At 44.9% G+C, this 15,406-nt stretch overlaps 1 protein-coding gene across 5 annotated transcripts in view; it reads left to right on the top strand.

The window, feature by feature from the left end:
- The window catches only part of LOC125727767 (armadillo repeat protein deleted in velo-cardio-facial syndrome homolog), a 58,083-nt gene that overhangs the window by 14,783 nt on the left and 27,894 nt on the right, over nucleotides 1-15,406 (top strand). For 4 of the 5 annotated variants that reach the window (XM_049004677.1, XM_049004678.1, XM_049004679.1 and 1 more), the window contains 2 exons: nucleotides 9,165-9,282; nucleotides 9,957-10,130. In XM_049004677.1, coding sequence (XP_048860634.1) covers nucleotides 9,963-10,130 — 168 coding nt within the window. In that variant the 5' untranslated portion in view covers nucleotides 9,165-9,282; nucleotides 9,957-9,962. Of the gene's footprint in view, nucleotides 1-9,164; nucleotides 9,283-9,956; nucleotides 10,131-14,367; nucleotides 14,927-15,406 lie in introns of those variants that run through there. The other variant, XM_049004681.1, reaches the window with a different exon arrangement.

Here is a 15,406-nt window from a genome sequence, read left to right on the forward strand (position 1 = left end):
CGCCGCTTCTGGCTTGACACCGAGTTCAGGAAATGCACCCTCCCTTGCCAGATCATGGAAAATTAATGCAGAATGATATTATCCATTTGTTTTCATGTGGATCCTCACAGGTCAGTCAAGGACCAAGTGACCGGATGACTTTACAGGACAAGATTCCAGCGAAAAAACAGATTCTGAAATTTATAAACTGGCTGTATGAAGCATACCTGAGGAGCATCTAGCAACTTAACTTGGCATCATAATTATTATATCCCACTAACAACATGCCATCTAGCATCTAATCAGTGCATCACCATGCTTAATCTAGTTTGCTGCTAAGCAGTGTGTGGATCTAGTGAGCTCATTTCCATAGCAATAACTGAAATCGATACCTGCACTTTCACTTAACGTGCATTCCTACAGGTGCAGTACAAGCTGCCTTTTGATCGGTGGGACACCTTGAATCAATTTGGTACGTGTGCTATTTAATCTGGCATATTTCTTCATTAAGTCCCCCTTCTAGGGCTTGGTTCTCACTTTTGACTACAGCGCTTTGTCAAAATTAATGGCATCTAACATCAATTCCTGGAGGGCTGAGCAGGCCGGCTTACTTCAGCATGTTTTCCTGGCTTAATTGTAGTTTGAAAAATGTACAAAATGTCAAACTGATTACGTTATTTAAGTAATTAAGAGAAGAGGTTAAAGCAAACACCTGCAGGAAAACAAATCCACCAGGACAGCAGCATGGAAACCCTTATTTAAAATTTGATTTACACTGGAGGACTCTGGAGGGTTGATCCTCAGATATCTTGGCCGGAGACGCAAACTGAATATGAGACCAGGACAGGTATTTTGAATAATGTAACCCCCCCCCCTCCCCCCCAAATACATGACAAAGGTCTTCCAAAAAAAGGATGGGTCCTTTTTAATAACACTTTTTGTGATCTATCCCAGCAGCCAGGATATGAAGAGCCAAGTAGAGGTTAATCTCCTGCCAAGATGTGCGGCCCCCAGTCTCCCCTGTTGCTGGCCAGGGGCCCCTCTGTCTCCAAAAGAGGCTGCTTGCCCTTCCCTGTAGTCACTAATAGGAGCTGCTTGCCTTGTCACCCGACCTTTTCCCGTGATTAAGCGGCAGGTCTGCAGCCACCGCTCCTCCTGTCTGCCTTTGTTTCCTCTCCCTCCCTCCCCCTAGTGACATGTGGACTTGTTCACACCACACTGGCGTTCATCTGTTTCTGTAAACATGCAGGATGATGTTTGTACGCCATAAGCAAAGGGTGTGGTGGCACATTATGTTATGTGATGACCCGCCCTCCCGCCGCCTTTTCAAGTTGCTGCGTGGTCCCGGAGAATTTATTGGACATGGTGAATGCTCTGAATTTCATTGTCAGTGGAAACGTCCAGAATAGCCAAAGTTCCAAAAAACAATGTAAGTGTCTGAATCTGTATGTGTGTCTACATTAGGGAGCTAGAGGCTCAGGATGCTCTGTTACTGACCGGAATGTAGCTGGTCCAGATCTTTTCACCTTTAGGCCATAGAGTACGGCCCATAACTCCCATTGTTCTAGGAACCGGACAACCCTGCTTTCATTTTGGATAAAAGCATTTCCTATTTGAACCTGGGCACTATTCCTCTGACTACAGCAGTGGTTCCACACCATGTCCAAGTTTTTGTTCTGTTGCATCATGTTTAGTCAGGGCCTAAGTCCAGAGCCTAGTTGGCTGCAGGTTGGTCCTTTTAATGAACTAGCAAATGCTCAGCTGCGAACCTTCCCTGATTCCATGTTATAGTCTGACAGCCCTCGGATGACAGGTGACAAGTCACTATCGCTCTTTTGAAGACCTTGCTCTAATGATGGCGGTGACCTTCTCATCGTATAAACAGAGGGTGGGAGGTTGGGTGTCCAAAATGCACTTTCTAAAATCACAGTGAATCCACCTCTGAGTCCGGCTGTGGTTTCTGAAGTTCTCAGAAGTTCTCACCTCACAGGAGTGTGAACCCTACCACTGGGTAGTGATAGGAGTGCAGTAGCTGTGACCTCTTGTGGGGGATCTTTCAGCATAGAGAACAGCTTCAGCGATGAACTGACCGTCTCAGTGTGTACTTCCGGGTAGCTGGTTCCCTTAGTGCTCAGTGCATAGGGCAGTGGCCACGAGGCTGCAGGGTTTGGATTGTGCCTGCTCTCTGTTCGCGTGCTGTTTGCAGGGTCTCCCAGTGTTGCATTCATGTTGTTACCTATCATGGCCTTCAGATTCAGCCTGTGAGTGCATTGCTGAAGCATGGCAATTTAAAATGTCTCTCCATTCAGCTGGGTTTAATTTATCCCTAATGACTCACCCTGTTGCTTTTGCAGGGAGATCCCTTTTCAGCTGATTGTAATTGGACACAGATGGGAAGTTTTGTGAATTACCTAAACTCTTCTGTTACACTCATTTGCAGCAGGCCAGCACATGGCGCTATATCTCTGTGACGACTGTGGAAGAAAAAGACTGATGGGTAGTAGAGCAGGATAGAAAATTGTATTGTATCTTATACTTAAAGACACCTCTTAAGAAATAAAATGAAGTTTGTTCTGCTTGGTGACGTAGTTACGTAGTTGTCATTTTTGTAATGAACAGTATTATGCATTTGGCCACTTGAATATATGTGCACGATGAGGGCTGATATGCCTTCAGTCCTCTGCTGCTCTTTGAGCTGGGCTGTTTTCAAAGGTGCATTGAGTAGCATGTACAAGATACTTTGTATCTGCTGCCGCAGATACGTTTTCTTCAATACAATAACTTAAAAAGTATTTGACGGGTCTTTATCAAACTTTGCTGGCACATTGTCTGGGTATCTAACTGGTGCCACTAACCAGTTGGTGAAATATATCATGGGAAACTCGGTGAAATTTCTCATGGGGAAATTTAATTAAAGTTGGGCTTTTGGGCTAAGGATTTTGAGTAATGAGAGTGTGTAAGATAGGCTTGAGCAATATTGCAGTAATAATTTCAGTTTACTGCAAGATTTTTATTCACCAAAATTCATCTTAGGTGCCCCCCCCCTCAACTCATCAAAATTTGTAGGGGAGCTTAATTGTCTTAATTGAATATAATCACTTAGCCCTAGTACTACTTAGCGCATGAAAGAACAGGCGCAGATCTGGTGAACCTGATTATATATATATATATATATATATATATATATATATATATATATATATATATATATATATACATATACATATATATATATACATAGTCATACAAAGTTCAGCTTTTAATAAAGATTATTTGAAGGGACAGGGAGAGTGTGTAGGGTTAACTAGGGCATTATTAAAGTAATATATTTGGGTTACTGGGGGAATTGTTTTTTTTTTTTTTTTTTTTGGCGAAATTTATGGATGGTATGCCGGCATGAAAAATTAAATACCACCCAAAGCTGTCGGGGTGTGGGAAAAGTCATGATTAGACAGGGGACAGGGAGTGATGGGGCCGTCCATCAAATTCATCATTATCATTATTTGTCAGATTCTTTGCCATTTGTACGCATGCTCATCTAAACTAGTCTAGCGTCATAATAAATAAGTTTATTTTAAGTTAAAATGCTAATATAACAACTTATTGTTTGTTTGCTAGCTTTTAGACTTGACAAGTTTCGGTCTGGTACATGATACATATTTTATGTACCCCCCATTGTGCCTGTGGGCCAGTTTTTTGCCAGCTAACTGGTGCTTGTGTGTGTATCGTCAAGAAAATCTCAGAGGAAATCACACTGAGGTCCGCTTGTGTCTGTTTGACATTACATGGTTGTTACTTAGTTGTACCATTTATGTGTCTGGTATGGTTCTCACTGTTATGCTATGGATAATGGTGATCATAGCGCAAATGCGAAAGTAATAAATGTAAATATTTAGACATACAAAGAATATAAATAATATAAATGACATTTTAAGAAATGGAAATTGACATACACAAAGAATAAAGCTACCCACTTCATTAAAAGATATTTTTTGACCACAGAAAAGCAGTGAAATGATTAGGTGACTTAAATTGGAAATTATCATCACCATTTCAGCCAGCAGAAGCGATCGGCGGTGAACGTGATCCTGGTGTTTATCCTGCTGTGTCCCATGCCGTCATGCAGGCGACTCCCGTTATTTGTTCCCAGTGATCTGAAGAGTGCGTGCTTTACGTCTCGGGAATCGCTGACTAGCGTGGGCTAAAAATAGCTCTTTCTGACCGCAGATGCAGACGGATCACAGATACCAGAGGCACCATTTCCTTCCTGTGCTTCCTGATGCGTCATATAGGAGGATCTCTGATGCTCAAATGGTTGTTAAAATTGTAGTCTCAGTGATGGCAGTGTGTAATCTGTTTCTCACTTCACCTACACTCTAGATGAATTAACCATGATTAGACAGAATAAGGCACATGACTGAAATTGCATTAAACCAACGACACTGCAGACAGTCATGATTTTTCACGGTAATCAAAGAATACTTGTAATGTTGATAAAAAAAATACCTTGTTCAGTTGTCTAACCTTAAAATTCATGATACAATGGCTGCACTGTTTATGTTGTTCATAGAATGCTTTCACACATCTCTTCTTTGCCCTTGACAATTAATTAGAGAAAGTTCAATGATTTATTCTTGTTTTCAAGTTTCATGAATTATAAAATAAAGGGAAGGGATATGTGTTATTTTTTTCTCATCTAGAGGTAGACCTTGCTAATAAAAAATTTAATTTAACGTGATACAAGAGCATAGCAAAAGTAATTTGATTTTGAATTTCTTTCGGCAGCTCAGTCAAAGCCAATTAAGAGTTCAGCTGTAACAATTCAGACAAACTCAGTGGTGGCACGTCTGGAAAAACAATTTGACAGAAGAACATTGGTTACACACAAACGAGTATCATGGAGGACTGTGTCTTTATGTATTGTCAAGCATATGAACCATGCCAATTTTTCTGTGTCTCCTGTATTCTGGACAAACGAATAAACGATTTGGCCTTAATTTAAGTCGGGGATCAGTGTCAGAGAGCATCTTCTTATTCCTCCATTCATCCATCTATCCATCATCCCTACTGCTTATCGAGCACAGGGTTGCGATGAGCCTGGAGCATATCCCAGAAAACATGAACACCTTGGACATACATGTGCACCCTCTCCTGACCTTCATGTGACCTGCTGCCTAAGATGAAAGGGTATTTAATCAATTTTGTCTTGCAATTCCAGTCAGAAAGCTTCCTCTTGATGACATCAGGTATTAGAAACAGATAAAGGTTAATTTGCCCCCTACCGTGTTTTGATTAATGCTGCGACTCTACCCACTGCGTCTCTGATTTATGTGCTGGAGTCGAGCTAAGCCGAGTTACAGAAGGGGGTGTCTGAAGGTTTGTACACACTGACATTGAAGAATTGAAGGGAAGGTGCGGGACCGAATAGGAGAGAATTGGCATGGAGTTCATACAGTGGGACCCCCGTATCCATGGTTTCAGTAACCCCAGTTCGAAAAAAATGGAAAATTCCTGAAATAAACCGCTCATAAGTTTCAAACCACGTGCCAAGCAAGTACAGGTTGTAACATGGTGAAATCTGCCAACCCGCCATTACAGGTCACGCACAGGAATGCGATACCCCATTTTTCAATCTTCCAATAAGTCTTTCCATCACTCTATTGTCTCTTGAGAATTTGGCAAAAAATATCAGAATCCCTTTAATTTGAAAGAGAGTTCTGTATACTGATGTACAATGTGCTTTATTATTACTATATTAATGTTGATCATGTCTTATACTGTGCATATTTTTTATCAGTTAACTTTACGATATGTATGAATACAAAAATCATGTTGGGATCCCTTTTATCTGCGGTTTTGCTGTCTGTGGTAGGTCTTGGAACACATCACCTGGGATACAGGGGCACTGTTGCAGTATACTATTCTGGAAGAAGACTCAGGGCCAGGGAGAGTATGGTGATTGGTTTTCTTTAGCTGTAATCCCTGTCCGTCATCGAGGCTGTTAAGAAGTTTGCACGGCAGCTTTGAAGTCCAGACTGGGAGCAATTACCAGACAGTCAGTGATTTCCATGGTCTTTCCTGATTTTCATCCAATGAAAGCCAATAGAATAACTATTTGAAAGTGGGCTGAACCAATCCGTGATTGTCCAAGCCTGTCTGTCCCGCCCACGTTCAGTTCCGGAGCTTCTTCATCCATATCAGTAACTCTAAGTGAGCCTCTTCTTTCACTCATGCTCAACCTTTGAAGAGGTCTGACGGATCCTCTCTTGCTGTGCCCCGTTGTGAGTTCTTTCACCTTTGTCTGAGTCACAGTAGAGTGCTTCGAGTCTGGGGAGGTTTCTGAGGTAAGGAGCACCCCCACTTATAACGATAATGGAGCGCTCCAGGTGAAGACCTTGACAGGAGAAGGTGACTACTAGATGGCATTTTCTGTGAGATTTGGATGCTCACAGCAAGAATGGAGAAGGGTTTCCGGTAATCGGGCTTACCGGGGCCCGGCTGGTTTTCCCAATGTAAACCCTCTCAAGAGCCATGGATTACGGGATCCACATTCTCTTTCAGCTGCCCGTTATATATGACAGGTGGGCCATCTAGCATGAGAAGGAGGTCAGAAGCTGGTTAAAGCACAGGGTTTGAGGGCTGTGCAGCAGAATACGTTTGAGAAGCTCTGATGTGTAGTGCGGTACTTAGAGTTGCTGGATGCTAAGAACTTTGGGATGTGATTACACGTGCTTTACTCTCCTTGGGTCAGGGAGTGGTCACGGTGCCTGAAAGTTTGCCATTTCTTTCATTTAGTTGATGGATGATGAGACATGGGTGACAATCCAAGATGGTTTGCAGTTTTTTACATAGATACCATAGATACCACATCCATTACCATGATACCACCTGTTGGCCCTGGTGCCAGATCTATGCCTTGAACATTGGGTGTTAGGTTGTGCTGCCTCTAGGTTTCTGAAGGTGAATCACTATAAGGTCTTATATTAGTTAGAGTGGTTTTCTGTTATCTGGACTCAGCGGCCCATAACTAGTTCCTGTGAAGTACTTCTGGCCCTTGTTACATCTTAAATTCTAGACACTATTTTATGTGACTAGAATGTAAGCCTGAATTGAAATACCATTCTGTTGGAGAGCAGGACCCTCTGTCGGCACTTCACCCTCCACATGGACGATTTTCATCGAAGACAACAAGGAGGAGGACAGGCCATCTGCACTGAGGGACTGGTGGCATGGGTGTGATGCTGGTTTTTGGCTCCAACTCATCCTTGCTTTTTTGGATCTCACCGGGGGGGCAGCTCTAAGCAGTGGCCCATGCAGATCTGACAACCTCATAACAGCAAAAAAACCTGAAGGCAATTTACTGCACTCCTTAATCTAACTTTCCCTCTTCCTGGCCAGCAGGACACACTCAGGAAGAACAAAGAAACGGAACAGATACAATGGTTCCATTTAATTTCCATTTTTATTTTATGTTTCTCTTCTTTTTCTAATTTTCAGTCCTTTTCATATAAACACTATTACTTTACTTCTGCAGGTGGCATTGTGATCTCACATCTCTGTGGTCTGGGGTTCGAATTCACAAGTTTGCGTGTTGTATGGGTTTCCTACATGTACTCTGGATTTGTCCTGCACTATGAAGATATGCAGACTTGTGCCCTATGGTACCTGGGATATCATGGGAAAATAGGGCAGTTTTCCAGTTTCTGGGATTCTTCCCATTCAGCTCTCCACCAAAATCCTTGTTTCCTAGTGTGGCTACGCACAGGACTGCTATATCTGAAATGTTCCCAAACACTGAGCTCTCATCACTGCTTTGTTTCATTTTAAAGGAAATACGGTAATTCTTTTTATGAAAGCTCCATTGTGTTTATTTGTAGTATTCACAGATTTGGCTCATTTACATTTAGTTTGCATTATCTGTAATAACCTTGCAAGGTACTTGAATTGCTTGAGCACAAAAATGTCTGATTATATGCATGATCATAAGACTCTCGGGAAAGTGGTCTGGAGAAAGGAAGGACATGGACGAGCGTAAAGTTCACAGTCCTTTTTGGTGTCCAAGTCTCTTCACATAATAGGGTTTGCATTGCACCTGGGACAGTAAATAAACAGTGTGGCAGGCTGTCTACCGCCTGTGTAGAGAGCGAGTGAACCAGCTCATGTAGGCAAATCCACAGCCTGCCTTTTTCTTTGAGTGTTGTAATGTGTCCCCCTTTTGATAAGGAGCTTCCTCAAGCCTGGATTTAAGGACAGCCTCCCTTATGTAGAAGTGAAATATTTTTATCTTGCAAAACATTGCAGGTTCTTGTGATACTCTCAGCTTTTCTTTCCTCTAGAAACCGTGATGTGTGACATATTATAAATGAATGGAGGCTGTTTTCTTATCAATGCATTTCGACAGAAAAAATAATTGCGCTGTTAGAAACCTCCAAGGTTGTGCTGAATTTCAGTCCCAGCTGTGTTGGCACTTTCCATGATTTTCCTGCACTTGCGTGGGCTTTTTCACGCCATCCAAGAATGTGTGAACTTGGGTCTAAATTCCCCTTAGTGTGTGATAAACCAGTATTGTAACTTATACTGGATTAACTTTTGCCATTCAGCTTGTGCTTTCGATTATACTGTGATTCTGTGTGCATGAATTCGTATGCATGTGATCGTCCTGCATTGAACAGGGAGGGCGTGCGTCACTTGTCCAGTTCTATGTATTTGTATTGGAGTGTCTGTGTGTAGATTGCCATGTGTGGGTATTTTGATGCATGTTCTCTGTGTCTAGACCACCCTAGATGCCTGCGGAACCTTAGATCAGGAAGCACCTTTTACCACGCAGACACAGAGACTACACTTATCGGTACATGAAAAGTGGGCTTGACTCCGAATGTAGATGTGCCCTTTGATGCCTAGGAACTGCCCTTGAGTTTGCAGAGATACACGTTAGCCTGTGTGAGAGCTGGCAGTCTGTGGTTTATACTCAGTTAGCTCTCACTCTGCAGTCACCATGATGTCCCTCGACTGCCTTGCAGACCCTGTCCCTCTGCTCTGTGTGCTGCCCACTGCTGCCTGAGAATCCTGTCACAGGCTGTTATGTAGCCCGCCACTTGAGGACGGTGACACCCACCCCAGGAGCCGCTGTTTTTAACCCCGTAATCTAAGGTTTGCCCTCCTCTGTCTCTCCCTACGTCCTTTAGCCGTCCCATCCTCCCGCACCTGCGCCGCCTCGTGTCCACGTGGCGGGGGATGCCTGGGCGCTGACGCTCACAGCCAAGCGCTCTGAGAGGTGTAAGCGTCGCTCTCGCAGCAGTACAGGTCAGTGTCTCCTTCCTGCCATCCTCCCCACTCCCTTATTACCGCCAGCTGCTCTGTGTGGCTGCCACTGCTTCAGCTTTATATAGGGGGTAACAATAAGATAAGGACCACTTTGGATTTAATGGCCTGCTGCTTATGAGCATGTGCTAGTGTGCATGAGCATCCATGGAGGGACAGGATGGACACTTACAGTATATTAATGTCATAGACTATATGAAGTGTAGGGCCACCCTTTGCTTTCAGAACAGCTTCAGTCTTCCTGGGAATGGAATGGTCATACATGTTCTGCACCATTCTGCAGATCCCCCACATTGCAGTTAGAAGGCTGAGGGGTCAGGTGCAGTGTCCTTGGATGCAGTTTCCAAGCGACCCCCATTCCCCACTTCCAAGCAGTTTATCCCTGTTTGTTAAATGCTGTAATAATTCAAGACCTTTTGTCTTGACACATTAAATTATTTTGCGGTTTTTGTGTCTGCTGGTTGGCAGATTTGTTTTGTGGCTCATGCATACTGCTGACTAGCGTATGACGCACCTATGTAGCTGTAATTTAGTTGCCACATAAACAAAAATGTTTAATTAAAGCATTTCCATTATTGTGTTCAATGGCTGTATATAAGTGTTTTTAATGACTGTGTGTCTCAGCATTCTCCCCCCTCCCCCATCCTGCTCCTCAGACCGGCATGGACAATTACGAGCTGAGATCGGCCGCCAGCATCCTGGCCTCGGTCAAAGAGCAGGAGGCTCGTTTTGAGCGCCTGACCCGTGCCCTGGAGGAGGAGTGCCACAGCCTGGCCCTGCGGCCCACGGCCAGCAGCCAGCCCCTGGCCTGGCAGCAGGTGATCATGCAGGTACCGTAGGTGCAGTCCCTCTTCATCTCGTAATTGCTGTTATTAAGCTACTTTCGTTTGCAGGGTCGTTTTCGACTGGTCACTAAATAAACTTTTTACCAGAATTGTCATTGATTGGTTGATTGCCTCCCCAAGATTCTCATTGGCTGATTTCATTATCAGGGCAGTTATTGGATGATTTCCCTTCACCATGCTGGTTATTGGCTGGCTTTTCTTAAAAATCTGGTCATTGGCTGCACTTTTTATGTGCCTCATGTTTGGCTCACAATTCCCTTTTCCTCAGCGCTGTTTTGTGTTGCCCAGTCGCGTGGATTTGTGAGTAATTCTTTTTTTAGCGTGATGTATCATGTTTGATCTTCCACGCAGGCTAAAGGCTATCTTAAGTTTGAGACACCAATTGGCTTCTGATATCTCAGCTTTTTTTGACATCAGCCTGACATACGTGTAGGAATGACCCAACCAGTTTTCCAGTTTTGCTCCTGTTGTTGTGGTCAAAGAATGTAATTACATTTTTGCCTTTCCCTGGGATGTGAGAGGGTTTTGTGGAAAATTGATTTTACAGATAAATGCCCTAAGATTAAAAGAAAATGTTCAAGCATTCTTTTTTTCTGCCATTAACTGCAGGGGTCAAGGGTTTAAAGAAGTTTGTTCAAAGTACATTGGATGTGTGATGACTACTTTTTCCACAGACTTTTATATAAAATATTTGTTCCAAGTCAAGTTACTTCAGATAGTTCTGCCAGAACTCTGCTTAGCTGTACAATCTCTGTGTGGAACTTTGTCAGTCTTCCTTAGAATAGATCAGACAAGCTCTGTTCAGATCTGTGTCAGTCTCCTTTAGTGCAGGCTGAACTATTTCTGTGCAAATCAGCATTCCTTAGAGTAGACCAGACAATCTCTGTGCAGATCTGTGTCGGACATCGTTAGTGCAGGTCAGCCAGTTTCTGTGCCGAACTGTGTCAGCATTCTTTGGTGCAGGTCAGACAGTCTCTGTTCAAATGTCTGTCCAACACTTTGGTATCCTGGTTTAATATATGCCCGGCTTGGTCTAGGATCTCCCTTTCTTCATTGTGGTCTTCTGGCTAATTACCAAGCCCCCAGTGGACTCGCACATGGACTTGTTTGCATTGTGGAGTTTGAGCCGTGATGAGAATCAGAGAGAAATCCTGGAGTTTCTCCCTCAGCCCCAGCAGATTCCGCCCCATTTGTTGCAGGATTCTCTCTGTTTTTCCTCTCAGTGCTTTTAGAGGATGATTTCATGGCTTCAGTCATCGCTGCATGCTTTACAAACGGAATTCAAACAAACCGAAAACAAATGAATACGTGGAATCTGGGAAGCGATGATGGCCTTTGAATCATGTTACTGGCCATAATTTGATGGGATTGACAGAAATAGCTCGCCACAGAGGCATGCTAATCATTCCCCTTTTTTGGGAGTCTTCTCTGAGGAGCAGGTCACTTCCCAGTAACCGCCTGTTAATGAATTCCGTGTTTATTCTCTCTTCAAAGAAAACCTTTCACTGGCTTGTTTGCGTCTCAATGTTTTGTGTTTTAAGGTGACTTAGACAACAGCATCCATTTATCTTTTGCTTCCAAAGCTCACAGTCGACAGTAACATGTCAGAGAAGCCCCGTCTCCTCCGAGAGATGTTGGTGCTTTCCGAATTCTCATAATCGCTTTTCCTGTCAGACTTGACGTCACCTGGCTGTGCTGGGGGGTGTACGGGCAATGACCTGATGGCTGGCGGTGGAGAGGCTCTAAAACCCATGGTTACTAGGATAATCTCATGCTCTCGCCACTCAGTTTGACCCAATCGGAAGCAGCTGATTGGCTGTGCATGGTAATCCCGCCCATCACTGGAGGGAATTCGGTGCTGCGTTTCCCCCATCGTTGCCACATCGTTGCCATTCAGCCCCTAGTTTGTCACCATGAGCTCCCGGCAAGTCACTTGTAATGCAGGAAGTCCAGACAGTTGGGGACACTCAGTGAAATGGTTCTCTGTCTGCCTGGGCCTATCGGCTTCCTTTCATTCGTTTGTTTTGTTGTTGGTGGTGATTTTGTTTCCTGCTCTGGCCTCTTCAATGCTGAGCCTCACACAGTGGGCCGCTTTTTACACTGTCCACCTCATGAGGTGTATGTCCGTAATATTATTAATTATATATAGAGGTACATACAGTTTACTGTCTCCGTAAATGTAGACCCAGGACAGTACATTACAGCTACATTTTCAGTGCTCCTGTGCTGTGTGTTTATGGTCCTCATGGTCCTTTATTCTTTTCCTGCCAAAAACACAAAACGCCCCAGAAGTGCCCACTATGTGTCTTCTCTTGAAATGTATGCTGGTAGCTGTGTGGCATCATACCTGGGTCCCAGGGGGCTGTGGGGACCTGGGGAGGGGGTTCGTACCTCAGCATTCTTGCCATATGTGCTTCAGACAGGAGAGTGCAGTATAGCTAAACTAATTAGCCAGACTGCAATACGTCGAGTATGAACATTGGGGGGGGCTTTCTCGGCTCGGCGGCTGGGCCGATCGGCGCCTGGTACACAGGCTTGTTGGGAAGCACAGATGAATAATTCAGCATGTTCCACAGGACGGCCCTGAGCGGTGTTCGGTGAGCTGAGGGAGTCCGACTGAGGGAGCGGAAACGGCTCGGCGGGGGTGCCCACAGACGGCAGGCTCAGCGTGGCCTCTGTGTCAGACAAAGAGATCAGTGTGAAGGAGAAAGAGGGAGAGATCAGTGTGAAGGAGGAAGAGGGAGAGATCAGTGTGAAAGAGAGAGACGAGTCAGAGAGATCAGTGTGAGGGTGGAGATGGAGAGATCAGTGTGAAGGAGAAAGAGGGAGAGATCAGTGTGAAGGAGGAAGAGGGAGAGATCAGTGTGAAGGAGAGAGACGAGTCAGAGATATCAGTGTGAGGGTGGAGATGGAGAGATCAGTGTAAAGAGGGAGACGCCAAGACTGGTGTGAAGGAGAGAGACAGACATTGTGTGAAGGAGGGAGACAGAGAACAATGTGAAGGAGGGAGATGAGAGATCGGTGTGAAGGTGAGAGACGAGGGAGACGGAGTAGTTGTGTGAAGGAGAGAGATGAAGAGATTAGTGGAAAGGAGAGACACTGATCGGTGCAAGGAATGAGATAAGAGATCATTGTGAAAGAGAGAGATGGAGGGAAACTGAGAGATCTGTATGAAGGAGAGAGACAGAGATCAGCGTGAGGAATGAGACGGAGATATTGGTGTGAAGGGGAGAGATGAGACAGAGAGATCAGCGTGAGGAATGAGATGGAGATATTGGTGTGAAGGGGAGAGATGAGACAGAGAGATCAGCGTGAGGAATGAGACGGAGATATTAGTGTGAAGGGGAGAGATGAGACAGAGAGATCGGTGTGTGGAATGAGGTGGAGATATTGGTGTGAAGGGGAGAGATGAGACAGAGAGATCAGCGTGAGGAATGAGACGGAAATATTGGTGTGAAGGGGAGAGATGAGACAGAGAGATCGGTGTGAGGAATGAGGTGGAGAGGCCGGAAGAAGCTAATGGTCACTGTGTAGAAAGTGCACAGAGAAATCAGTGTGCAGACAATGTGTTCAGAAAGATCAGTCTGCAGACAGCAAGCAGAGGGAGAATGTACAGAGAGTGTTCAGAGAAATCAGTGCGATCATTGTGGAGGCAGCAAGCAGAGAGAGAGTGTGCAGACAGTGTATAGAGAGATCACTTTGCATACGGTGTTCAGAGAGATCAGTGTGTAGTGTTCAAAGAGAACAGTATGCAAACAGCATTCAGAGAGATCAGCGTGCAGACAGTGTACAGAGAGATCAGTGTGCAGATAGTGTACAGAGGGAGGCAGCAAGCAGAGAAAGAGTGTGCAGACAGCGTTGAGAGAGATCAATGTGCCGACAGCATTGAGCGAGATCAGTGTGCAGACAACGTTGAGCGAGATCAGTGTGTATAGATAATGTGTAGAGAAAGTTCAGTGTGCAGACCATGTACAGAGAAACCAGTGCGCAGACAGTGTACAGAGGGATCAATGTGCAGACAGTGTGTACAGAGGGATGAGTGTGCAGACAGTGTGTACAGAGGGATCAGTGTGCAGACAGTGTGTACAGAGGGATCAGTATGCAGACAGTGTGTACAGAGGGATCAGTGTGCAGACAGTGTGTACAGAGGGATCAGTGTGCAGACAGTGTGTACAGAGGGATCAGTATGCAGACAGTGTGTACAGAGGGATCAGTGTGCAGACAGTGTGTACAGAGGGATCAGTGTGCAGATAGTATGTTCAGAGAGATCAGTATGCAGACAGCAAGCAAATGGAGAGTGTGCAGACAGGGTTCAGAGAGATCAGCTTGGTGGCAGCAGGCAGAGAGAGAGTGCAGATAGTACTGAGAGACCAACTTAGTTGATCCTATTACAGTTGAGAGACCTCAGGAATTATGCCTGTGCTGCACAGCAGAAACATAGAGAGTAGAAAGATGTGAGACCTCTTCATGTTTGCACACACACACCTGGGATAGCCGTCTCCTGCATGGATCGGCGAGCCCGGCTCGTCATAGAGGGCGGGAAGCTTGTCGGGTTCAGTCAGAACCTCGGCACCTTACGTTTAGGGGGAGTGGAAGTGGTGCCTGTCTGTGTGTGTGCGTGTGCATCTCTGTGTGTGTGAATGTGTGTGTGTGCGTGAAAAAAGGAGCGAATGGTTGCCCAGAATACTGCCTCTCGGGGGAGAGAGGAATAACTTTGAACAGAAATTGGCGTCATCCCCGTAAGAAGGAGTTGACGGAGGGACCTCGGAGGGGTAAACATGGTAAGCACTTTACTGTATCTTTTTTCCCGGTGCTTCATTTACGGTGCTGCACTAGTCGCGACTCTGCCAGATTTCAGGGGAAAGGATCTGTGCTTTTTTTTTTCCTCTTTTAATCTGGGGGAAAGATGAATTCTATCCAGTCCCCAGATCGTGTTTTTTTTCTACCAACATGCTGTTATCGACTGCGGTTTGGAGCCCCAATTCGGATCACTAGGCGGACGTGCTCAGAGCCGTAATTAATCTCGGTGCTGATCCCCGGCACGATTTATTTCGCGACGCGGCAGAGGAGATGCACTTGCACGGGAAGCCCTTAATGTATGAGATGATGTCGTGATCCGGGACATGCTACATGTATCAGATATTTACAGCTGTGTTTTTAATAGACCTCGGAGGCAGTTAAGGGGGACCGTGAAAGACTGCACTGGAAAAAAAACATCAATCGCGGTCAGCTGTGGGATGACAGGTCTGCCACTTAAAAGG

The sequence above is a fragment of the Brienomyrus brachyistius genome, unplaced genomic scaffold (assembly GCF_023856365.1).
Source record: "Brienomyrus brachyistius isolate T26 unplaced genomic scaffold, BBRACH_0.4 scaffold117, whole genome shotgun sequence".
Lineage (NCBI taxonomy): Eukaryota > Metazoa > Chordata > Actinopteri > Osteoglossiformes > Mormyridae > Brienomyrus > Brienomyrus brachyistius.